Source organism: Lutjanus erythropterus, chromosome 1, assembly GCF_056507025.1.
Source record: "Lutjanus erythropterus isolate fLutEry1 chromosome 1, fLutEry1.hap2, whole genome shotgun sequence".
Classification (NCBI taxonomy): domain Eukaryota; kingdom Metazoa; phylum Chordata; class Actinopteri; order Lutjaniformes; family Lutjanidae; genus Lutjanus; species Lutjanus erythropterus.
The window spans coordinates 24,169,702-24,195,452 of record NC_139317.1 but is presented as its reverse complement, the minus strand read 5'-3'; the positions used below and the strand labels follow the sequence as shown (position 1 = coordinate 24,195,452).

The 25,751-nt window shown below is 38.4% G+C and overlaps 1 protein-coding gene across 2 annotated transcripts in view; it reads right to left on the bottom strand.

The window, feature by feature from the left end:
• Positions 1–23,200, bottom strand: part of myo1ea (myosin IEa) — a 67,389-nt gene extending 44,189 nt beyond the window's left edge. The window contains exons 1-3 of one of the 2 annotated variants that reach the window (XM_084717624.1): positions 22,888–23,200; positions 1,790–1,933; positions 80–169 (exon numbers count right to left, since the gene is read on the bottom strand). In XM_084717624.1, coding sequence (XP_084573750.1) covers positions 80–169; positions 1,790–1,933; positions 22,888–22,890 — 237 coding nt within the window. In that variant the 5' untranslated portion in view covers positions 22,891–23,200. The remainder of the gene's footprint in view (positions 1–79; positions 170–1,789; positions 1,934–22,887) is intronic. The other variant, XM_084717615.1, reaches the window with a different exon arrangement.
• Between the last annotated feature and the right edge of the window lie 2,551 nt (positions 23,201–25,751).

Sequence of the window (25,751 nt, the reverse complement as noted above, 5' to 3'; positions counted from 1 at the left end):
GGTTTTCGGTTTCAGTGTGTCTTTTAGACAACAGAGGTAATTTAAAATCTGTTCATAGGTCATCTAGTATCATACTTACTGCCCCCTGATACATCTCGACTTCTTTTTCCCCAAAGTATGGCATCTGCTTGAAAGGGTTGACGGAGATGAGCACAGGACCGATATATGTCTGATGATTTATATTAAAGATCATACAGTGAATACAAACAAATCAGAAAAAAAACAAATAACAACAAATTAAAATCAGTTCTTCTTCACTCTGACTGTTCTTTTTAATTAAAACACACTGAAACATAACGTTATATTGAAATATACAAAAATTAATGCAATAAACAATGGAAAGGTTTTAACTTTAAGATGAGTTAGAGGTGTTGGTAAAATCTGTAAAGAAACAGAAACAGAGCTTTTTGCAAAATGTAAAGCAAGACTAAAAAAGAGATAGAGTTATAAAACAAAACATTAAACAAAACATTAGCTATTGTTAGCTTACACCACTGTTAGATGCTGTTAGCTAACACTACAGTTAGTTATTGTTAGCTAACACTACAGTTAGTTACTGTTAGCTCACACTACAATTACTGTAATTACTGTTAGCTAACAGTACCATTAGCTACCACTACTGTTAGCTTATTAGTAGGTTAGCTCTACTACCTTACTGGTAGAAAAGTGAAAGTTAGGACATCTTAACCTAGCCTAAAGTTAGGAGAGTCCCAATCCTAATTACCATGTTTACCAAACAGTTGAGATGGGTCAGCTAGGAAGTTTCTATAATTCAACTCCAGATTTACTGCCAAGTACATATATAAGGGATTTGCTTTGTTTATTCTGATGCATAACAATAAATACAGTGAGTGAAAATATAAAAAAAGATTAAAAAAAATGAATTTATATGAAAAAATTGTAAAGGAAAGAAATTACTTAATCTGAGGCTGCTGTGACATCATCACAGTGCAACAGTGCAGTAGTGAAGTACTGGGTGATCAGGACTTCGGCTAAATAAGTATCCAGTGCTTACAAATGACAGAGAATAGACCGACCATGTAACACTGTGAGGTTTTATGCCCTGAAGCCAAAACGCCGCTCAAGGCAAATAAAGCTGCTATTGTGGGTGGCCTATAGTGACCCACAGCCTTGGCAAGCAGACCTCACAGTTACGGCTATTTATTGACCCAAATCAAAGGCCTGACTCAGAGATGTCAAACCTAAAACTGCCAGCATTTCATGATCATGAGCACCGCCGTGAAGTTTATGTAATGAACTGCTTTGTGAATGGTCAGCATTGCTTTTCAAAGGGGGTTATTCATTCATTCATCAACTCATTTCACGTCATGAACGGCTCATGTGTGCGTGTGGCCACAGCTGCACTTTAGTAAACCTAAACCTTACATTTGTGTGATGTACTGTATGAAAATGATAGCTCTCAGTACACCATTTAAATCCCCGCCACAATGGAAAAAAAAAAGCAGCAATGCTCAGAGAGACTGTAGATTTCTCACACCGATTTGTTCACATTTTGCACCCCAGTGAGATAAAACTAGAGTAAATCTAGACTTTGGTGGAGGAGCAGGAGTCAGAGGTCTGGGTGGAGGCCTGCACAGAGAGGCCCTTTGCCCCGTGCACACGGCGGAGTCTGAGTGGGAAGGCGTTACCTCCCGACACGGAGGTATTACTCACTGCTACAGTGACGCTGTGAATGACCATTCAGCTATTCTGGGAACAGCGGGGATGAGCCGGGGCTCAGCTATTTCTCGCTGGGGTGTGCGAACTGGGATTGCGAGCAAAAGGATACAAAGATGTAGTCATCCATGTATCTCTTCTTGAGGTTGTCCACAATGGCGTCCTCATTGATCTTGCTGAGCAGCACCATGTCATCCACTCCGCTGTGTTTGACATTGTGGCTCTGCCAGTGGTACCGGTAGTGCCCCCGGCTCCCCTGCAACAAAACACACACAATGTGCAATTGTTAGGCTCAGTACAAAAAGACACAATGAGATGGCATGGACTAATCGAGAGTCTGACATCAAGGTGACATAGACACATGGCTACATGAATGAATAGCGGCTTTAAAGGGATAGTTCAGATTATTTGAAGTGGGGCTGTATGAGGTGAGGGACTTTTGACAGTCAGCATATTACCTACAGCTGAATGATTTTGAAAAAAGACCTTCTTGTGATTATTTTAACTGTTAAGTCAATTGTGATATGATTGTTTGAATGATAATTTTTACATCATTATTCTCATTTTCATTGAAAAACATTAAAATGATTGATTTTTGCAGGGATCTAAGATGCTTTCTAAAATTTGTAGAATATGATGTGTAGTTTTGGACAGCTTCCTACACTGGTACTCCTGCTACTTTTCCAACCTAGATGTGAGTCTACCCGCGTCTACTGTAGATATTACACAGACTATCTGTAACAACCTCACTTAAAATAATCCAAACTGCCCCTTTAAAGCAAACTCAGAAGCTGAGGTAGTGTGGTTTTATCACACTGTTGAGATAATGAGACAAAATGAACCCAAGGGGAACATGGTTATTATTACAGCAACGAAAAGTCAAAGTGAGCAGATTTTCTGATCCCAGCAGCATGATGAGCCGTGTTGACTTTGAAAAAGTGCGAGGTCAGATTCCCAGAAGTGCTTTGTGTTATTTGTCCAAGTGTTAAAGATGCTCTGACCCAACTTTTATCCACATCCTAACAATCTGGTTTTCTCCCCACATTCCTGTTTTTGTTTTAGCTGAGTGAGTCTCCGGAGAACTGAGGTCATCCATCATGCACTATGAGTCAGTGTTGTCTGGCTACTGTGGACGAGGGTCACAATGTGCTGCGAGGAGTGAGTCTCTTTCTCCTGGATGGAGAAACACTCAGAGCCGCAGAGAGCATCCAGAGCATTAGTCAACACATAAGTTAACTCTTGACTTCCTCCGTCTTCAGTGAGGAAGTGTGGGTAGATGAAGGAGCAGAGCGGCAATCTAAACAATAACTGTCAAGGCAGAAAAGTCATTCATTCTGTTATATTTCAAAGGCAAGATGCTGCATTTTATGTGGCGGAAGTGTAAAAATAATATACTGTCTTAAAAGATATTATTTATCTATATTTTTTTGGCTCTTTGGATGGCGATGTCAGTTGGTCAGTCGGTCAGTCCACCACTTTGGTCCTGACTATCTCAACCACTATAAATACATAAATATCTCAACAACGATCTGATGGACTACCATAAAATTTCTGTACATGAATTCTTGATGCCCAGAGGATGAACCCTGCAGATGCTGGTGATCCTCTTAACTTTACATCTAGTATCACCATGAGGTTAATATTTTAGTGAAATATCTAAACAACTAGATGGAGAGATTGTCACGTGAAATTTGTGTCTGATATATATGTTTCAAAGAGGATGACACACACCTGGATAACATACTTATTTGAACCCAAACCATGTGGCTTCCAGACTGAACTACTCGTTTCCCAGAAATGGCGTGCGATGGGCTTTGAGGTACAATTTCCGTCATTTGGTGAGTGTGTCAGAGGTGTTACCCCATCAGCAGTGACGTGTATATAAACACTGCTGTATCAAAAAGACAGTGCGGTGCAGTGGGTGTTCAATGCACCTCTGTTTCTGTTTAAATAAACATTTTGCTATGTTTTATCAGGGTTAAATGCAGCCCGCTTCTTTGGACATTCCCATCAGCCTCATTGTTCTTTGTGTTTAGTGCAAATTAGCACATTTTAACACACAAAACTAAGATGGTGAACAAGGTAAACATTATACCTTGTTAACATTTTGACTGTGACAATATCAAGGTGCTGATGTTAGCATTTAGCAATGTAGTGCAGCCTCACAGAGCAGCAGCCTGATTCATTCTTACATAAATGCAATTATGGCTTCAGTGCATCTTTAAGAGAAAATGAGACTTCCACAGATGTTTTATATTACAATAAAGATAAAGCAACTGTATTCTGGTGGGAAAACATCATGCCAGATCCATTTAGTGGCTGTTCTGGAGCTTTCCAGTCGTTGTGGAAATGCAGATATTGCCTTTTTTTTCTGAGCACTTCTCATAAATGTTGGTATAAAAGCTAGGGGTTAAAAGTTTAGAACTCAAACTCAGCTGAGTAAGAAATATCACAAGATCCATTCGGGAGATACAGCAACTACTCAATACAAGTAATACTTACAAGTACCACTACTTCTCAGCTACTAAATGGACATGGTGGTTCAATTATTTTCTCAACTGCTGTTTCCAACATCAAGAATGAACTAATACATTCACTTTTCACTTTCAGAGATTGTGCAGTCTTGCTGATTTAAATATTATACAGTTAATTCTAATTACACTAAAAACTGCGAAGAAAGCAACATATAAAGTGAGTTTCCCTCACAGATATTAAACAGACGAAACAAAAACAGCGAAAGGCAGAACCCCGCTAATATCAAGGAACACAGAGTAACACCGCAGCACAAAATAAACCCGTGGAAAGTCATTTTGCATTTAGTAATTAACTCTAAATTACATGGGCAAGGAGGAGGTCCAACAAGCTTTTAATATCCTCCAGGGTGACTTTATTCTTTACAACAGCAAAATTAAAACCACTTTACAGACTGGGTCATAGCATGGGAGATGGTGAGGAATGTTAACAGCTTTTCTGCCTAATTCAGAGGGTATTTTTCCTCAGGAGGGAAGCAGCAAATTATAGCATGATTAATTCTCCAGATCACACCCATTAACATGTTTTACTGCTGTTTCGGTGCGGCAGGGGGAAGATGCTGACTTCCTTCCTTCCTTAGCAACGATGACACGGTTATGATGTCACTCTCAGAGACAAAAACACCTCCTCGCAATGAGTGAAGGGAGAGGAGGAAGACTAAACATTTGATAGGAGTTTAGGAAGTGAATTAATGTTTTGTAGAAGGTGAACACAAACACTAACTTAAACACAGTGTTCAGTGTTTGTAGATACATTCTGTTAAGGTTATGAAGAGAAACGCTCTAGGGAGAAACCTCAAGACAAACTAAAGAGACAAAAAGTCCACCATTCAGAATGATTAGTCATTAAAATTAGGATGATATTTCAGAAATGGGATCTTTCTTATCGCATCATGTTACACTATGTTAGCTATGAGGTGGATAATGCTAACGTTAAATGTCATCTAATGGTAGCTAATGGGTTACTAAATATGTTATTTTAGTTTGGAATATGGCCCAATGACCCTCCAGATTTTCACTATCTGCTGGCTTTTCAGTTTCTGATCAATCAGGAAGCTGTCAGATTTAATACATTTATACCACTTAAAACCTGGAACACAGCAGTGTCACGTTATCCTTTTGATAACAGCATTTGAGCCTCCAACCCTGAGCATGATGTCAGGAAAATGGTGAATAGGAGTCTTTTATGCAGAGTAGACAGAAGCAGAGGCAGTAGAGTTACAACACTGAGATAAAGAACAACAAAGTTAAGTAAATTAAGCACACCACATATAACATAAGGCAAATATTAAGTGTAATGAGGCAAAATGTGTAAGTGCTTGGACTGATGATGGTTGGTATGAACACTGAGCAACTTCTGGACTTCCCTGTGTTTTTAGATCACTATGATGCATGAAAAGCCTACTGAGGTTATAACAGAAACATTTTCACCCACAAGCTGAAGCCAATCCTCCTAAATTTACTTTGATCTTATACTGTCCAGAGCCCTGTATTCACTGTTCTTTATATCACTCGTAAACTTCAACGTTCTTTTTTATTCAGGAAAATACTAGCTATCCTCTTGCTGCCACCTATTCATTAAAAGTAGCAATCTGACTGATGAGAACCTTTCCTCTGAAAGCAGACGTTAAGAGAGAGCGCTGGCCCAACCACAAAATGAAAACAATTGAACATGCTATATTTAACCTCCCTCTGCTATGTCTGGAATGAACTTGCAGATTGAAGAAGGGAGGGGTAATAAGCTGGAGAGGTAGGAGGTAAACGTCAAATATTCGGAGGGTTGTTTCGTTTGTTTTGATTTAGGCTTTGTTTAATGAGGCGAGAGGACTAAGAAAATATTCTGACGTACACCAGCGGATGAAGGGAGTAGCTACACGGGGAGGGAGAGTAGCGCACATACACACAAAGATGTCTGGGAGGCGCCTGAAACAACCAAACTGCGTTTGGCTGCTGAGCTGCACCAGAGCAGCCAGGGGTTGAGGGTCGAGATACTCAAGTGGTTGTGGGGTGGATGGGGTGGAGGGTCACTTCCCCTGCAAATATTTTTGTTTTTAACCAGTAGCTATTCATGCAATCCAGACTCTTAGTTAGTTAACAGCACATGCCCTTTTATTAATCTAGCAAATGCTGAAGATATTAACTTTAAACCTTTTTGTAAATATTTTACTGAATTCTGGATTTTCTTGTGATGAGTCTGAGGCTGTAATTAAACAAACACAATCCATTTAGTGAGAGGTTGCTCACACTATGTGCTGCTGTGGACCAGATCAGCAACTAAAGGTATTGTAGACACTTAAAAAGGCCCACCTGAAAAATCAATATCAATTTACACGTATGCAAGAGTTTTAATATTTTCATTGTTTTAATCTGCTTCACTTGACCAAAGTGAATCTGAACTATCCTTTTAAAATACTGAAGTCACACAATAATACAAACTAACAGATCGAGGCAGCGGTACGCCATCAGCTCCTGTGTTCAATGAGGCAAAATTACTGATCTTGCCTATGGATTTTGGTTAGTTTGGAAAGAGCGATATTTAGCTCATATAACAGCAGTTTCCAGTGAAAATATTCTAAATATAGTGTACATTTAAACTGATATTTATATTTTTTTCAGGTTGATGCTTTTTAAGTGCCTAAAGTATCTTTTGTTGCTGACCCCGTATATGGCAGTTCATTGTTAAGTTCCCTGCCAGATTGCAGCCTATTATTGACAGCAAAGATGATTCGCTCACAAAGAAGTGCCCAAGTAAGTATACAGTCAGTGTGTCACTGGTTACAAAAAGGGCTGAACTCCCTCCAATTTCAAACCAATAATACTTATGCAAAATGTATTGTTGAACAATTTCTGAAGACTGTTTGACTGAGATTTCCTCACATTTAGCTGCGAAAGATTGAAGATTGCAATCTGAGTTACTGAAGGCCTGTGTTGGAGCTGTCCTAGTGTACGCAGACACACACTCAAACACACACATATACAAACACACAGGGGACATCTGGCACTACTAGACTCTGTGGTGACCATAACAACACTGTCACCAAGGAACCACAGACTTCCTTCGGAGCGCAGCAACACACAGGCTCATTAAAGAGTCGAGCATCTGACATCACTAATACATTGTGTTTAGAAGTCGTTTGATCTAACTTTATCACATTTTGACAGATACTTTAACAATAGAAGTGTACAAAAAATAAAAAAAAACAGACAGAACAGTTTTCAGTTGAGTTTCCCCTCTGAGAATCAAAGAGAATCAGACCATCTGAAACCAAACTATGGGACCAGACCTTTTCCCAGAAGTTAATACAAAGGAATTTCAATACCAGTCCTGATCCATAAGCCCAGGGTTTCCCTTCATGCAAATACCATGACCATATATGGTGAGTGCTGAGCGGCTCTGGCTCAGGGTACAGGAAATGGCTGGGTTTGATTCAGTATCATAAGCGGCACTTTTCCCCTCGTTTCTCCCCTCTGTGCCGTTCGCCTTTTCCACACCAGGATCTGACACACGGTCCACCATGTGCTGTTGGGACTACGTTTCTGCTCTGCCCTCTGAGGAAAAAATCTGGATAAAAGCCATGAGAACGAATTCCTCTCATCTAAAATAAGAAGCAACTACAGTCGTTAATCACTCTGCTCCGAAAGCCTGAAGAAATTGCACAACTTCGATATGAGCAAATGAATGAGGACAACATTGCAAAGCAGTCCACATATAGTGACGATAAATCAAATATGTAGTTGAGCTGCTGCACAGAACCAAGCTAAGTCTGCTGACTGTCATCATATTCAAGCCTCTGAAGCTAAATCTCGCTTAAGAACTGCAGAAAATACCCAAAGCATTTCAGAGGATGTGACTTTGACTTTGGCCTGAAACTTCTTTAGGAGAGACCCCTGTCTGACAAGCCCTCATGTTTTAGATTAGTGGTGCCACCATGTACCAGCTCCCTTGACCTCATTTCTAAAGTCAAGGCTGTCTGCCATAAATGGTCCGATCACAAGGACAGCTTTCAAAAATTATAGCTTTGATAATATACACATACAGTACATGGTTTTTTAGCCGTGTTTATTCGCTGTAAAAATGAAATAGTCACCAAAACAGGTTTTTGAGTTTTGAGTTCAACTCAAACTCTCAAGTTTTGAAAAAGTTTAACCAACAACTAATCTTTTGTTGAGATGATTTACTTTTCCTCTTTAGATAAAATGGCTAATATTTTAATATTTGTGATTAAGATTTAGGCAACCAAATAGTGACAAATAAGATTCAGAGCTGACTGTGACAAATTTTTTGGAATGCATTTATTTTTAGTTTCTAAAACTCAAAGATTCAAGTTTATGTAAAGAATTAAAGTAAATTATCTCAACTAAAGAATATAGTTTGGCAAAACTTTTTTAGTTTCTAGTTACATTTCAAAACTTAAGAATTTGAATTTGATTCAAAACTCAAAAAATTCGTGTGACTGTATACTGATATATAAATTTGTTTTGCTAATTTGTTTTTGCAGCTAAATAAGACTAAAAAAGCATCTCAAGTTTCAGATCTTTGATTCTCAAACATTATCTCTGCTGTTAAGTGTAAAGAACAAAGAAAATATGCTGCTCTTGTTTAGAGCGACGTCTGTGGATGCAGGGCACCGAATAACCAGATGTGACGTCTGTCTCCAAATTACTATCAGCACTTGCTGACTGTGTGACAACAAGCTGCTGGTGAAAGAGACATAGACAAAGATCCAAATAATCTAATTTAGTCAACATGTGTCACAAATTAAAGCACAAATTTAGGATAATTCCAGTCACTGTGGATGAAAGAGTTTCCAAAGAAAGTCACCACACTATGAAATTAATTTGTTTTCTCATTTTGTTTTTGTAACTTATTTTTTGTAAGAGGTTTTGTAGAGTATAAAGGATTATACTAACAACCCCATATGTGATCCAAATATAGATAAAAAGGGTCGCTTCGCCATCAAAATTGAAAACACCAGACTGGAAATCTGCTATTACTCCCAACATGACTAGCGGGTATCATTATTACACAGGCTAACACTTGTTGTCTGGTGATGTTAAAGGTTTAGAGAAGACCAGATCTGTATTCTGTGAAACACAGAAGAACTTAAGAATTTAAGAAGTGAATATATCTGTGATGGGTATTGTCTAGATTAGACATGACTCTAGATGCACTTCCTTTACTTTGTGGAAATAAGTTAATTTGATTAGGAGAAGGAGAAGATTGCGTTGGGTTTAGCATCTATCATCACAGGTAAAGCACTGCGGCTCTCAAAGTGGAAATACTCTGATAAAATATTCACCTGATCAGTTTGATTTACAGCAGGAATATTTGTCATGATATGCTCGGCTTGGTTTTTGCTGAGAACTAACGTTCAAAGATATTACTACAACGCGTAACAGAGCAGCCTCTCCCTGATGGATGTTGGAGGTCACAGTGCGGTGTGTCACATGATATTCTGACAGAAAGATATTAGTGTTGATGCAAAAAGCAGGCAGAACACCCAGGCTAGAAGCACAAAACCAGTGGTTTCGTGTGTTTTAGACCATTAACTGCAAATCATGTAGTCTTTACATAAGTATACCATAAAGTTTTTTTTTAAATTTCCTATATTCAAGGCAGCCACTGCAGTTCAATTCAGCGCGGTATGAAAAGCAATGCACAGAGACCCAAAACGTGCTTGAGATGAGCTGAGATGAGATGATATCTAATTAGGGCTGCAAGTACCATTGTCAATTAACCTGTTGATTATTTTCTCTATTATAAATTCGTCATTTGGTCTACAAAAAGTTATAAAATGCTAGAAAATGTCTTGTCTACAACCCAAAGTCACTCAGTTAACTGTCACTGAGGAGTAAAGAAACCAGAAAATATTCACATTTAAGAAATTTGACTTTTTTCCATCATAAAAAATGCTCAAACCAAGTAATCGATTATCAAATTAGTTGGTGATTAATTTAATGGTTGTCAACTAATGAGTTAATCTTTGCAGCTCTGTTTCAAATATCATTGAATGCACCAAGGAGGACTACTTTTCAAAACAGTCCACTCTTTCAAACTGTGTTATCCCATAACCACATGGTATCCATTGCAACAAAAACGCACCCAAATGTCTGCTTTGATAGATTACTTATCTCAAGAATGTCTGAAACCACTGCAAGTTCATCGCTCCACTAGAATGAAGAAAGAGCAATCTTAGAAAATATGGCATGCTTCAGAAAATGGTATGCTGTAAATAACTGCATATATGTAATTTTCAGTAAACTGTCTGACACAAAACGCCGATCAAACAAATCAAACGATACAAATGGGCTGTTTATGTCATGAGTCACTCTTTTTGACTAGTACTACTACAGGACACTATTTCAAACTACTAAGATGGCTTTAATTGCTACCAAGACATTCCACTTCTGAACTGTGCCAGAAGAAGTCAGGAAGTAGCTCCAACACACACTCACACCAGTAATGTGTGGGTTGATTATGACTGATTTTTCCCCCCGTACTCCTCGCTGGAATCCAAAACATATCTGGTTTGATCTAAACTAAACAGAGCTTAAGGAGGTATTACTCTCTAAACAGCATTTCCACCTGGTCTCTGATGCTTGCGCTTGCACTTTGTCCAAGATCACTCACTGTGTGTGTAATCGGGCCAGATGCAGCTGAAACTGCTGACTGAGGTAGTTGGCTGTTCCAAGGGACAGGGAGAAGATAAACAATGATGGGAGACAGAGGAGAGCCTCAGAGGAGGAGTGTGTGTGTGTGAGTGTGTGGTGTCAGTGGACTAATGACCCACAGTGTGAGATAGTCTGATCCTGGCTGGACTTTGGAGGGATGGGATGCTCATTAAGGTCACACACATACACACACAAGCATCTTAAATGATGCTACAACTCCAGATGAGGCTGGCAGTTGCTTAAAGAGTAAATTCACACTGAATTACACAGAGCAGAAAACTGTTTCTGTACAAATCTCTCTAAACTGAAACGTTGTAGCACAAGATTTTTTTGAGCTTTTATTTGTTTCCGTTTTTATCTATTTCTATTGATATTATGCAATGTTATCTTTTATTTTTCTATTCTTTTGATTCTAAGTATTTAGAAGCTCTTATTGTTCTTATCTCATTCTGTCTTATTTCTTCGATGTTCTGGTGCTTGTGTTATAATTGTAACTCAGCTTTTGTTTGGTCTAACTGCTTATTTATCGGCCATTTTTCAAATAAAAATGTCAAACATTTGCAGATCCCAGCTTATTAAATATACTGATTTTCTACTTTTCTTTGTCGTCTTTGGGTTTTGGACTGTTGGTTCAATAAAAGAAGCATTTTCGAGACGTCACTTTGGATTCTGGAAAATCATGATGAGCATTATTGACATTTTAAAACAATTAAGTGATTAACCGTGAAAATAACCGCTAGTTGAAACCCTACTTTGCAAGGAAATTCCACCTATTTAAAATACTCACATTGTTCTCTTCTTTCTAGAAAGTTCAGCTGATGGTTGTTAGCAAGCTCTGCTCTTCTCTAAAGAAACTGAACCTCGAGGTCACTGGGATATAAAATCCAGCACTGCTCAGATGACAGCAAAATGGTTCTGACATTGTAGAGCCATAACATTTTGTGTAATTTCTTTTTTTACCAGGAACAAAAAATAATATTAATACGAAGGCTTGGAGTCAAAGTAAATGGAAGTAGAACATGTGAAACTCATGAAAATGTCAGTTATCTTGCATATAAATGTTTTTCCTTTCATCCCGGCACATCTTTGTACTTAACTCGAACACCAACAATGGTCACTTTCATGTAATTGGGACAGGGGGAGTGTAAATAATCCAGACCTACAAGCCTTGTTCCCTGTTTCTATGTCTGAAATTCTCACACTGTTGTGTATCTGAGCTGCTTGAGGTCACAAACAGGGGAAAAATGAAAAGAAATATATTATTCTGTTGGATTTGGTAACATGAGCATGACTGAATGTGATGATGCTCTGATGCGGTGCCTGTAGGGCAGGGCTGAGCCCCGTCCCTCCCAGAGAAAGAGGACATAATGATGAAGTGTAAAGTGATACTGGATGACTTTTAACACATCTCAGCTTCACAAAGCTTCAGCTTTACGGCAGCAGCACTTTTCTTTATCTGAATATGGTTAAAACTGTGGAAACTTGAGAGATGCTGACTTTAAACATCTCAAATTGAATCGGTCTCTTAAACCGATGACAACAGCAACAACGCCGCTAATAAACTATAATATCAAAGACAGTGTGGTTTAGGGTGGTATTCAGCCGAAATAGTAGCAAGGGACATGTCACAGAGCGCTGTGTTTTCTATTTAAAGCAGCCTCAGTAGTGGTTGAATGTAAACACACCATCTGCAGTGGAAACTCATTCATAGCAATGACTGGTGCCACAACAGAGTCTCAAGTTTCAATCAATGACATTCAAACCAGCATTTCCCCCCTCGTAGCAACTGAACACACGCTAATACATGTTAGAGACAAATTAAAGACTTTTAATCTGACATTGAAGAGGGAGGAGAAGCATGACAGAGTGAATCATGTTCCACAACGAAGCAGTAGCTGGTTTGGTAAAATGCCACTGAACTTGGCTGGGCTTTCTGTGTTTCCTGCAGCTCATGAATTATTTGGATGGATCCATCACTTCATAGAAGGTAAAAGTAGAATCAAGGACTCCTAAAAGTTGAGTTTTTACAAGTAAATTCAACAAAAAAAATGGAATCTGGCATTTAGAGAAGATTTTTTTTTTTAAATTGGGTTATTAGCAATTCACTTAAGATGGCTTTGATACTGTAAACAGCCTGGCTTGCTTGTGACTACATTACAGTGATAGTGTGAATCATTTAAAGTGGGGTTGTTTGAGGTCCTTATCCATAGTCAGTGCATTAGCTACAGTAGGCGGTGGTCAGAAGTAGAGAGGAGGAACAGCACAGAAGCTAAACAATGCTCTGGACAGGGTCAGCAATATTTAGTCACTTAGAAAAAAGTCCACCTAAAAAATCAAAGTGTACGCTATATTTACAATATTTTCACTGCTTTACCTTGCTGTCAGACTGCCTTTTCTGACGTGAAACTTCCATTATATAATCCAAGTATCGCTCTCTGCAAACCAACCAAACTCCACAGGCAAAATCTGGAATTTAACATTGCAGAACACAAGAGTTGCAACTCCTGCGTGCTGCAATATAAGACTGCAGATTTCAATTTTCAATTTTGTTTGGTTCGTTTGGAGAGGATGATATTTGGCTTGGTTTCCCATTAAAGGCTGTCTGATGCCACTTAAACTGACACTTATGTTTTTAGTGGGGGCTTTTTTAACTGGCTAAAATATGTTTTGCTGCTGACCCTGTCCACAGCAGTATATTGCTTAACATCTGTGCTGATACTCCTGCTGTTTCTTCAAACTAGGGGCATGCCAGTACATTAACTATGGATAAGTACCTCATACAACACTGCTCTAAATAACCCAAACTATCTCTTTAATGCCTGCAGCATTTCATAATGCACCATGGACAGAAACTCCCTGTAACATCTGCACTGTGCTACTGTTGCAGCTCACTTCTCAAATATCTGCCAGGACGGAAGCAAATTACTGAAGTCAATGTCTCTAAAAGGTCTCCCAGAGAGCTTCCAGCTCAATCAGAGTGGTTGAATCCCAGAACAGAAGTGTTGCTTCTGGGTTTTTTTGCAAATCTAATATCTCTATTAAAAACAGACCAGCTAGAAACAACAGAAAGCAGAGAAAAATAGAAAAAACAGAGATGCATCTCTGACGAACACACCAAATTATAGGAATTCTTTCGCCGTGCGTCAACACTGCTTGAGTCCTGAGTACAGTGCTGAAAGCCTAAAGGTGCCTCGCGTTACTGTGAGAAAGGTCACACAAGGTCAGACGAGGTCAGCCCTGTGTTTTAACCTCAGAGCTAGAATGCATTTTCCCGACACAATGTGGTTTCAGTAAACAACGCTGGTTCTCCAGTGACTGTTCAAAAGCTATAGGAGGCTCTATAAAGACACCAAATACAGGATAACAGTACTGTTAAAGTCTTTCTCAGTGTAACTGAATCTAAAAAAAAACTTTGTACTGTGTATTTATAACTGTGCATTAGCTTCTACTACAGCAGGTCCATTGTGTGAAGGGGTGTGGTGCATGCATGATGAATGGGATGTTTAATGACTTTATCAACCCCACCAAAGTGAACACTGACTCAGCTGTTAAATTCATGCACTGACAGCACAGATCTGCGTCCCAGTATGTGGTGAATAGAAAGCCAGTCAGCACTGGTTGATGATGCTATAACTCCCTTAATTAAAGAGGAGTGTTAGAAGTGTTGAACAAAACTACACAAAAGAACAGAGCGGTGTTTTTACAGATGTGGTCATCAGGAGTGTCTAAAGAAAGTGGGCAAAAAGTGTCTGCTGCTACTTTTATATGAAATTATAGGTGGTGACTTAAAAGAAGTGCATCAAAGTTTGCCTTCAGCTTGATTTGCTTCTTTATCTTCACATCAAAAGCTTATCTGTCTTTTATGAAAATGACCAAGATTTCTGAGAGCCCGAAGGGAAAAGCTGGCTTCCAGTCAGAAGAGTTAATTGCTAAATTGCACTATATGGTGGTAAAACACTTTTTCAAAGAGGCACATGAGCTGCCAACATACAGTAAATGTCATTAGCGACTCTTCAATCCTCGATTTGGTTAAAATCTTGTTTTTTTGTTTGTTTGTTGTAGTGAATGGGTTTTTGTGGAATATCAAGAACACTAAAAACCACTATGGAGGTTGCTGAGGACAACACAAGCAGTCACTCCCCCTCACACACACTAATGCAGTATGCAGTGATATGGAAGATGGGAATTGGAGCCATTTGTTGAATACAGACCGACAGAGCAGCTGTTTTGTGTGACACCATGTTGTTTTATTGTTCTGTTTGCATCTCATTAATTAATAATTATTAATCGATTGTTAACCTTTTCAACTATCGGTTGAGGAAAATGCTCAAAATCTGCAACCCTAATCATTACATTCTTAATTATTAGAGACATCATCTCTTGTTATAACATTTTCTAAATATGAAATGTATGCACAATTAAATCTCTCATAAGTCAATATTTGTTTACTGCCTTGTCAAACACATTCTGCAGGAGTGAAGCCGCCCTTATGTTCACCACAGCTAATATGAAAAAACAATCTGAAAAGAAACTGTGATTATGCCACAATCTCCACAGACACTGACAGTACAAGATCATCAAGAAAGAAAGCTTCTGCATGTCTTGTTATTTGGTGAGTGTTACCCAGTTGGAAAGCACATGAGGATGAAGTTTACAAGCCAAAGAGTCCAAGAACCAAAATGTTTTTTCTATTTGAGCAAATCTGTTTAGTTTTATTTATTTTATTTTGACAATAGCTGCTGCAAGTAACCACTTCTGTCAATAATGTCAGGAATCCGACAGAGGCAGCCAAAACCAGCGGTGACCATGTCCAAGTCAATAATTGTTTTGGTCTATTAAAGATACTAAGTTTGTAAAAAGAGAAATCCACATGGGGAATAAAAGTGATTTCATGATAACATTAACTTTGATCACTTTGACTAACAAGGAATAGCCAGCCAATTTATAAATACGACATGTTTTTCTACAGGAAAAAACGGTAGCAGAGGTAAATGTAAATGTTACGGTAGCAAAAGGGCTCAAGAGGTAAAACTGCAGAAACTCTAGCAGAGTAGCAGTAGAACAACTTTATTCTCAGGCCAATGCATTTTGGCTCAGCTTGGTCTGACAAGAAAGTTTTTCTACATACTGCAAGTGTTGCTGAAGTTTTAAAAGACTGGTCCCTGTGCTGTCTATCAATGCAACACACTGTACACTGTAAATCTAGTGTTTATGGATGAAAATATGCTTAAGTTCAAGAGGATACTATTCTGACACTCACTCACTGTGTGAGTCCACAGTTAGAAATGCACTGACTCAGCCCTGCCATGGGACATGAGCCAAAAAAGACAACTAATTCAAACCAGCTAATTTTGACTTTGTTTCCAGTCAGTTAGTTCATGTCGAAACACACAAACAGCTGACCAGCCTTTTAAAAGCTTTGACTCAGTTCTCTCCATTGATCACCGTCTGCTCTTCTGTGAGTGTTTCCCACATGGTCTCTGCCAAAAATATAAACGTACAACTGGATATTTTGTGGGTATTTTTGTAGGACATTTATTTGAACACAATTTAATAATAATAAATAAAGGTCACTTTTAACTGATTTCAGGGTTCATGCAGTTTAAGAGTGACATTCAAACACTCAAAGCCTTTCAAGGTACCTAAACCAAAAATTTCTAGACTCCCAGACACTTCATCTATCATCACTAAATCTCTAAATTGTGCCGCCTCCTTTTCATTTCGGTGCCTTTGTTGGTCAGTGTTGCTCTGCTCTGCTCTGTTTACATAAGTGATTGTTCAGATGACACACTAGACTGCTGATGCAAAATGCTACAAATCAAGCATTTTTCAAGGAGTATATTTCAATTCAAGCCCACATCTAACCTTGAAGACATGACAGTTCAAATTAAGCATTTCCCAAACTTTTGAGACTTTGAACAAACTCTGTGTTTTAAACAAAAAATCTGAACAAAAGGTGGCATGTGTTTTTTTTTTGTCCCTACTGTTCAATATGTGAACTCAACCACAAAATCACACTTTTCTCTGTGATATATCAGGCATTTTATTCCCCTGTGCCGGCACAGTGTCTCTGTGAAGAAGTGAGGTTAAACAATAGCATCTACAGGTCAAGCCTACTTCAGCTGACAACATGAAGACAAATGAGGTTTGACTCAGAGGCCAAACACTGGTTGGCATGTGACGATGGGAAACTATCAGAGGAGATAACCGCAGCACAGCTGCATGTTCCCCATCCACAATAAGGGAAGTTGTACATGCAAATAAGCAGCTATAAAAGGACACTGCTTGCTTCATGATCCAAGAAAAATGAAAATAAACAAGCATCAAACGATGGTACATAGAACAGTGTTTACAGGATTACAGATAAGAGCATTTATGCTGAAGTTAATGTGTTACCCGTTTAAACAGACGTTCTCTGTCCAGACATTGAAGTGGAAAGAATGGTCTGATAAAAGCTGAGCACACCAGTTTAGTTGAACGCCTGACAGCTTTTTTTGACATGTCAGAGACAATGATGTTCAGCACAGACACTAAGATGCCAAAGATAATTCATCAACTCTTAACAAGTAAGTCCATCTACTGGAAGACTGACTGGAATGATCGCCTGTTCGACTGTGAGCAAACACAAACTCAAAACAACTACAGATAGAGCTGTGCTTAATGAGACCACTCATTGAAAGGACCGCTGGGTAGGATTTAGTGGCATCTGGTTGCAAGCATACAAATTGCAAACACTTCGCCTGTTAAGCGTGTAGAACAACATAAAGTGTCTGCAAAAACTGCAAGGCCCTGTCTAAATCCAGTGTCTGGTTTGTCTGTTCTGAGCTACTGTAGAAACATCTTTTAATTTATTTAACTGATACAGCGAGTAGCTTCTCATTTCTTAAACAGCCATGTCAGAAGACATTTCCTGTGGTTGTGGAAACAATGTTACTGTGTTTCAGAAGGGTCAAATTATTGGCCTGCATCATGCAAAGAAAACAACTAAAGAGATTGATGAAACTACTAAAACTGGGTTAAGAACTGCTCAAAAACATTATGAAAACCTGGAAGGATAGTGGTAAACCATTATCTTCGAGGAAGAAATGTGGTTGTTTGGTGAAATCAGATCGTAAAAAATCAACAGTAGAACTCACGGCTATGCTTAATAGTGAAAGTAAAAGCATTTCCACACAAACAATGTGTAAAGAACACAAGGCATTGGGACTAAACAGCTGTGTAGCCTTAAGAAAACCACCTATCAGTGAGGCTAGTCAGAAAGAAAGGCTTCAACTTGCTAGGTGTTTTGATTTGGGGTTGCTTCAGTTGATCATGTCGAGGTTCAGCAATGTCATGAGGTCAGCTCACTACCTGAATATATTGAATGATCAGGTTTTACTACCAATGGATTTTTTTCTTCCCTGATTGCACAGGCTCAAATAGTGAAAGAGTGGTTCAGGGAGCATGAGACATCATTTTCACACATGGATTGGCCACCAGTCCAGACCTTAACCCCATTGAGAATCTTTGGGATTTGCGACTTTACGCAGCGGTCCAATTCTCCCATCATCAATACAAGATCTTGGCGTAAAAAAAAAATGCAACTCTGGAAGGAAATAATTGTTGTGACATTGCATAAATCACAGCTAAAAGCGGTCCAACAAAACAGTAGAGTGTGTGACTTGTTTTTGGCCAGGCAGGGTATATCACACAGCAGCACTCTGTTCAGTCGGTTTGTGACTGACCTTTGATCATCTGAGGTGGCTGCATCTTCTCCAATCATTTACAGTAAAAACACGGTGGCTGAGACTGTAGAACTACAGCAGAGTAAGTAGACGAGCAGAGTAAAGGGTGCTGCAAGGCTTCTTGTCTTCTTCTTGAAAACAAAGCTGAGGCACACAAACTGAGCCAATTAACTGCGTAGCTACATGGCGCTCTTGGCCACAGGAGGGGGAGCACATGCTGCTCAGGGGACACAGTCAACAAACTGAGTCACAAGGAGAGAAAACTGCTGGGTGCTCCTCACCTCACCAGAATATCATGTTTCACGGTTACAAGAAAACGAGAGGCCTTGATGTCACTCCCAGACAACTCACTGATGAAACACCCACCAATGATAATGGTTAGCCATCATGTGTAGATAAATAAATGGTCCTGTATGTATATTTGATACTGTATATTGTGTTCCTCTGATACTTTTCAAATGTTTTCTCTTTACATCTCTGATATCTTTATAATTCTTCCTGTATTTTTAGATTTTCACCATTTTTTAAATATTTCAGTAGGTTTCAGATTGTAAGGCAAAAGAAGAATTTGTTTTTGCAAAGATAAACTTGCTGCATATGACAATAAATGTTTTGGTCTTGGACCAAACTAAATCGAAGAAAAAGGTGTGATCCCACCTAATCTTACATCTTGAATGTTTAATTTGGCAGAACAAGCAGCTGCTGTTCAGCAATAAACAAAAAGAAAAAGAAATTACTCCAGCAATAAATGTCAGTAATAAAACCTCTGGCATCATGTGTTCAGGGAAATTGTGCAGGAAGATACTGTGTGTAATATGTACAGTAAGTAGGTCATTATTGTGAAATAAACCCCAACCGGATTATCTGGGGTCTATTTCACAATAATGACCTGCTCGCTGTACAGTATTAATAATCTGAAACAAAATGTTGATATGTTGATTTAAAAATTATTTTATTGCTCCTCCAGAATCTATGATCAGAAATGTGCCCATAGCAATGGTTGGTTTTTCACAGCAATGGGCTGTTAAACATAGCAACAGTTTGCTGTAGAGAAATAACAGACCATAGACTGCTGCCATTGACCATCCAGAATCAAGTATTCAACAAACCATATTAAACTATTTTGATACCAAAAATGATGTTTAACTGCAAATGTTCCACAGTAGAAGGCAGAGTCATGGCTCCATGGCTGAGTTTTATGAAAAAACAAGAAATTTTGGCCAATTGAGAAGATGAGGTAAGTGAAGAAGTAAATTATTACAATTATTGTAAGTGTGGCGTGCATCTGTACAGTTTAAGACTATTAAGATCCTTGTTTTTGGATGAACATTTTTCATCATAACTAAAACTATAACAGGAAAAAGGGTACCACATCTGTTTGCAATAAATCCAAAGATTAAATAATAAAAGTAATGGAAATGTTGCATTTCCATTGAAAAAAAAAAAAAAAAACAAGACTGTGCAAAAAGAAGCAAAACCAGATTTGCCTGAAGCGCAAAGCTCACAAACTTGACGGTAGCCGACAACTTGAATTTACAATGTGCAATTTATAAGCTTCTCTTCTTCAGAGTGATTTACAACAAGTGCAACAGCAGAATAAGTCAACACTCATGAGGTCCATCATCACAAACAGCAAAGAAGTGAAAACATAGCTGCAGCTTTGTAACAAAGACGTATGGAACTGATCAGGAGGAGTGTGTGAGCGTACTGAACCACAGCGACAAGCCTAACGAGTTCCCCAGGTCCAGAGAATGGGTGTTTGTCCTGTTTTCAGAGACAGGGCTTGAATTCCTGAGCAAATCTCTACAGCAGCGATCGGTTTGAAAATGGAGCGCCATGCAGCTTTGAAATGAAGGGAGAGGGGGGTTACTCAGTACGCACCTCCCTGTAGGAGAAACTAATGCAAACCAGCTGCTGTCATACTGACTTGCTATTCAGCATCTGGCAGAGAGGGAACCAGTGAGCGATGCTGCTGTCTGCTATTCCAGACAGTTAGGATGACAATCAAGCTGTTTTCTCTCTTGTCTACTCTCTACACGAGCAGATACTCTCTTAAACGGTACTAAAAAGACAACTTTTACATTATGTTTACATGTATTTTGCCCAGACTTCTGTCCTTGTCTTTTAGGTTTAGAAGTTTTAACCCTCAGCACCATTATATTCATAACTCAGCCATCGTTGAAGTCTTTTCTACGGTCATTCAAGTTATCTCCCATTAAGAAATCAGCTCCTGTTCATTCACAGCATAGGAGGCAAACACACAAAAAACTGCAGGAAATTAAAATTCCCACTTTAACTGACTGTGTTAGCAATAACAGCTCCACACAAGCTGGATTTAAGCAGGAATGTTGCAGGAATATATAACATTTTTCAAGTTTTAGTCATGTCTCAAGTGCAAAAGTGCTCCATTATGCTGACTGCATATTATGTAACCTTTGGGTTTGTCTCTGGGCAACCTGACCTACAGGTTCAATACAGCACCGTAGATGGCAGACTGCTGACAGGTTTCAGTCCTGTTTTAAATAAACATTGTTTGTGTGTTTGTGAGGGAAGCAACAGGTTTGATGATGCCACACTGCATGAACTGTGCTGTACACAGACATGGGGTTTTTCAAGAGGCTCTTAAAGTTAAGGTTGTTTGCTTATTCTGTTCATTTAAAGGTTTCTGTCTTAAAAAAACTTATATTTAGATTTTTTGGGACAAATTATAGCACTTATAGTGAAAACAGGATGGCTACAAATCCTTAATAAGAATTTAGATGTCTGAAATTCAAATGTACTGATAAAAAGGCTTAAAAAGTATAAAGTAGTCTTAAATATTTATTTATTGAATGCTTCACTCCAAGCACAAGAATTTAATTAAAACGCCTCTGTTATCCTGTTACAGTCTTTTAGGTTTTTGCTAATAAACATGCTTTGCCTTCCTTATAATTATCATTATTATAATTTTGAACTGACAATATATGCATTAACATAGAAGAGTACAATTATATTTTTTACATTTGATGTTTAGTTTGTTTTAGCAAAACTGGCCTTAAATTTAATTAACAGTGGCAACTGAGCAGACTGTTCTAGCGGTTCTATTATTGTCCTTTACCCACTTAGTCATTGTCATTCATTATGTTTTGTGAAAGCTTCAGTAATCATCCCTATAATATGGTCACATTTACGGTTAATATAGAGAAGATTATTATTTCAAGATACATATAATGTACAAGAATATTGCGATATTTCTAATGAAAACATAGAAGGTCTTAAGGTGCTGATACATGTACACACCCTGGACAAATGATGCCTCCAGTGAAATAGAAGCAGCTGTATAGTCAAAGACAAATAACAACGTGCTAGAAAGCTGAATTACAGCTGTATTATTATGTTCGACAGCCAAAGTGGGAATCCTGCCACAGAAGACTGAGGCTGGAGGAATTGTTGCCAAAACACAAAGACAAGGCTTCACAACCTCCTCCATAACTTAGCTCTAGGTGTGTCTGCTGCAGGGATGGCATTCAGTAACCAGGAAAAACCTGTAATGCGCACACACACACACGCACACACACGCACACACACACGCTTCACACATAGGCACACTCCACCTGACACTTGCTGCCTGGATATCTGTTCTTCCAGGACAAACCGGTTTTAAAGAGGAGGCTGAACCTGATGGATATAACTAATGTTTTTAAAAGTGACATAAACATTTCTCTGTCTGAGTGTCACTCAGACAAGTCAAATTCAACAGCTCAGGGTCAGTAGTGTGCTGTATAATTACTTTCACTCCAGACAATAAGTCCCTCACCACCAAAGAGACAGTCAGGATGAAGACAGAGGAGTCAAGGACATGCTGGGGCTGATTGTGAGATGGACTGGTGATTAAATGTGTCCAGAATAATACCTAAATTAAATAAATACCAACAAATATCCTAAAATACACCTTGCCTAAATACCTAAATATACCTATAAGATAGCTTTTCTCTATCACTACATCAGTCAGTGTGTCAAGTTAACTCACAGAAACTGAAGCTGACTATAATTTAAGATTTGGTTCATGAAAAAAGTGAAAAGACAACCATAACAGAACTGACACTATTTAAAGCACATGTTTAATTTTTAGGACTCAATAGAGGGAATATTGTTGACTACTGTTTATACATGTGGGCTTTTACAGCTAGTGGGCCATAAAGCAGCAATACAGTGATGTGTTATCTGTCCATGTTAAATATTTGGATTATATTGGCTGTAATAAGTAAATAGAGTCATAATATCTCGGTGTAAATATCACTCACCATCCTCTGGTCTCACTTCAGCAGTCCTCTGTGTCGTATTCCCCGCGATCCAGTATCTGTGCGAACCTCAGTGAAGTTCACACCGTTTCAAAAAACAAGAAACTCTATAAACTTAAAGCCACGAGAACAAAATCCAAAAATTTACGCCAGATATTCCCGGTAAAGTCCTGAGAGTATGGATGCGGCTCCTCAGCGGTGTCCTCCGTCCATCGTCGCAGACAGATCTGAGTCGGACAGAGACACTGACAGCAGCAGCGGAGCAGCGGTGTTCAAACGGACCGGAGCTGCTGGTGGATGGTAATTTACAGCCGGAGCAGTGCCCTCAAAAATCGGCTCTAAAACACAACACAGGAAACTGAGCCAGGAGCTCCAATCAACGGGCGCTGAACGAGGAGACTATTTAAATATTCATGAGCTGCGAGGACTTGAAACAACTGGGCATGCGCAGTGCTGGGACGTCCTAACAACAGACTGAAGAGGACAAAAAAAAAAAAAAAAAAAAAAAGTCAGAATCAGTCCCTTTATAAACATGAACTCTTCTCACTGCCTCTGTCGTGCAGTACAAAGTCTTAAAGACATACGTTTATTTTTTTTCCCCCACAATTTTTCATCATAACATATAACATATTTTGATTACAGGCAAATAATACACAAATCACTCATGGCTGTTCTTTTGGGAAAAAAATGCTATAAACCACTGGATAATAGAACTTCATAATAACAATAAATATCTTATGCTCTACTCGTCATATATTCCTGTTTCTAGTTGTATTGGTAGTGCAAATTTAATTATTATTATTTGAGGGATCCTTTGTATTTTTTATTTTCTTTATGTATGTATGTATTTATATTTCTCCAGTTTAGTTAATTGACTGTTAATTTCTATTTATTTCACAAATTTTCTTTTTTTTTTTTGTTATATCATAATGCCTTCACTAGATATAACAAACATACATATGTTCCATAATTAATATGATATATGTTTGAATTGTAAGTTGTTATACTGACAGAATAAGTCACTGTGCCTCAAATAAAAGCATCAATAATGATATTAGTGTTGTTGTATCGACTAATGTTACCTAAAATTTAGTGTTTTGTATAGGGTTTAAATTCTTTTAAATGAAAGAAAGAAAGTTTATTTCTATTTTGGCACAAGACTAGGCATCTATTCTTGTATCTAGGTTTTAATTATTTGAATTGAGTTAAACGCACAATATGTAAGTTCTGCCACCAGGGATCGCTCTAAACATTAAAACAATAATAAAGATGTAGTTGATCACTCTATTAAGTGGCATGAGATCATGGGAGCTGTTTTCTTTGATTTCATTGTTGAAGAACCACCATAGCTGTTGAAAATCTATGACATAAATCAGGCAGAAACATGTCACGAAACGCTTTGATGAATGACGTAATATCAAATTTTTATTCACATAATGTTGTCATGTTCGCCTATTTCTTTCCTCATTGTCTGTAGTATGGGATGTAACCTGTTTTTACAGAAGTTGTTGCGACTGACAGCTTGCTAGCGCAGTTTGCAGGAAATGCACCATTGCCCTAAATAAATGACAGATTTCTTTGTGTTTGAAGTTTGTTAGAAACATTTGGGATAAGGGTAAACAAGCAGGCAAACAAAGTGGGGCCATTGTACTCCAGTGGTACAGTTGCCACCAATCTTAGAACTATTATAAAATCTTATATGCTTGCAAGCCACAACCATATTAGCATAGTTTGTTTGAGTATGTTTGACTACAAACCTAGAGAAAGTTGATGCAAGTTTAAATTCACAGCCATCTTAAATTAAAACACTGCACATCAAATAAATCAACTTTCATACTTCAAAATGAGTTTTTTGTAAACTTCTGCTGAGGTGAACTGATCCTGCTCCTTTTCCACTGGCAGAGTAAGAATCCTACTGAGCATGTGCAAAGTAAATGTCATCACTCATCACTCTAGTTTATTTCTTATCTGGGGGATTGAATTTGTTACAGTTGTCCCTTGTTACAGTTGCCCCCTGACTACCCTACTTTAATGTAGGTTATGTTGTGAAAACTAACAGTGAAACTATTTCCTTTATTAGTTTTTGCTGTTTTTTTTACTTTTTTACTCTTTTTCTGTTATTTCTGCATAGCAACCACCCAGCTTTTATTATACCAACATTTATCACAACTTATTGCACATTTCTCTTTATGTGCTTTAGAATTTAACACATATGTTATCAATGTCAAATTAATCATTTTAGTTTATGTCACATTAGGCCACAGCTTGTGAAAGAACATTAGTAGGCGGCATTTTCCTTTTTACATGCTGGAATAATCATTTGAACTTCGCGGACGGGGGATCCCAGTGACTCAGTGTCTCGGTATCCCTGGTATAAACCCAGTTCATGGCCTTTGATTTATTTATTTATCTATTCATTTATTTATTTATTTTTAAAGGTAGTCCCCAAATTCTGTACAGTCATTTAGTCCTACTCCCTCCCCATACAAATAAAAATGCAACTCTAAGCAAGTCGGTAAGGCCTGCATGAGAAAAAAAGGCCTTGAGGAGATCTCTTTTGAAGTGCATGGGTGGCACTGGTATCCACTTCTCACAACCAGTCTCCAGCCAGACTGAGGCTTGCCTTGAAATGATGTTGGGCGGTGAGGCGACTCTCTGGGTGTAACCTGTCTAACAGGCTGCCTCTGTACGCGGTAGACACATAATGTGTGTGTGTGTGTGTGTGTGTGTGTGTGTGTGTGTGTGTGTGTGTGTGTGTGTGTGTGTGTGTGTGTTTGCTGCAGTCTGATTTTAGATATTTGCTTCTACATCTCAGATGATTAGTTAAAATTTTGTTAATAGCTCACCACATCATGTCTGGGACTCAC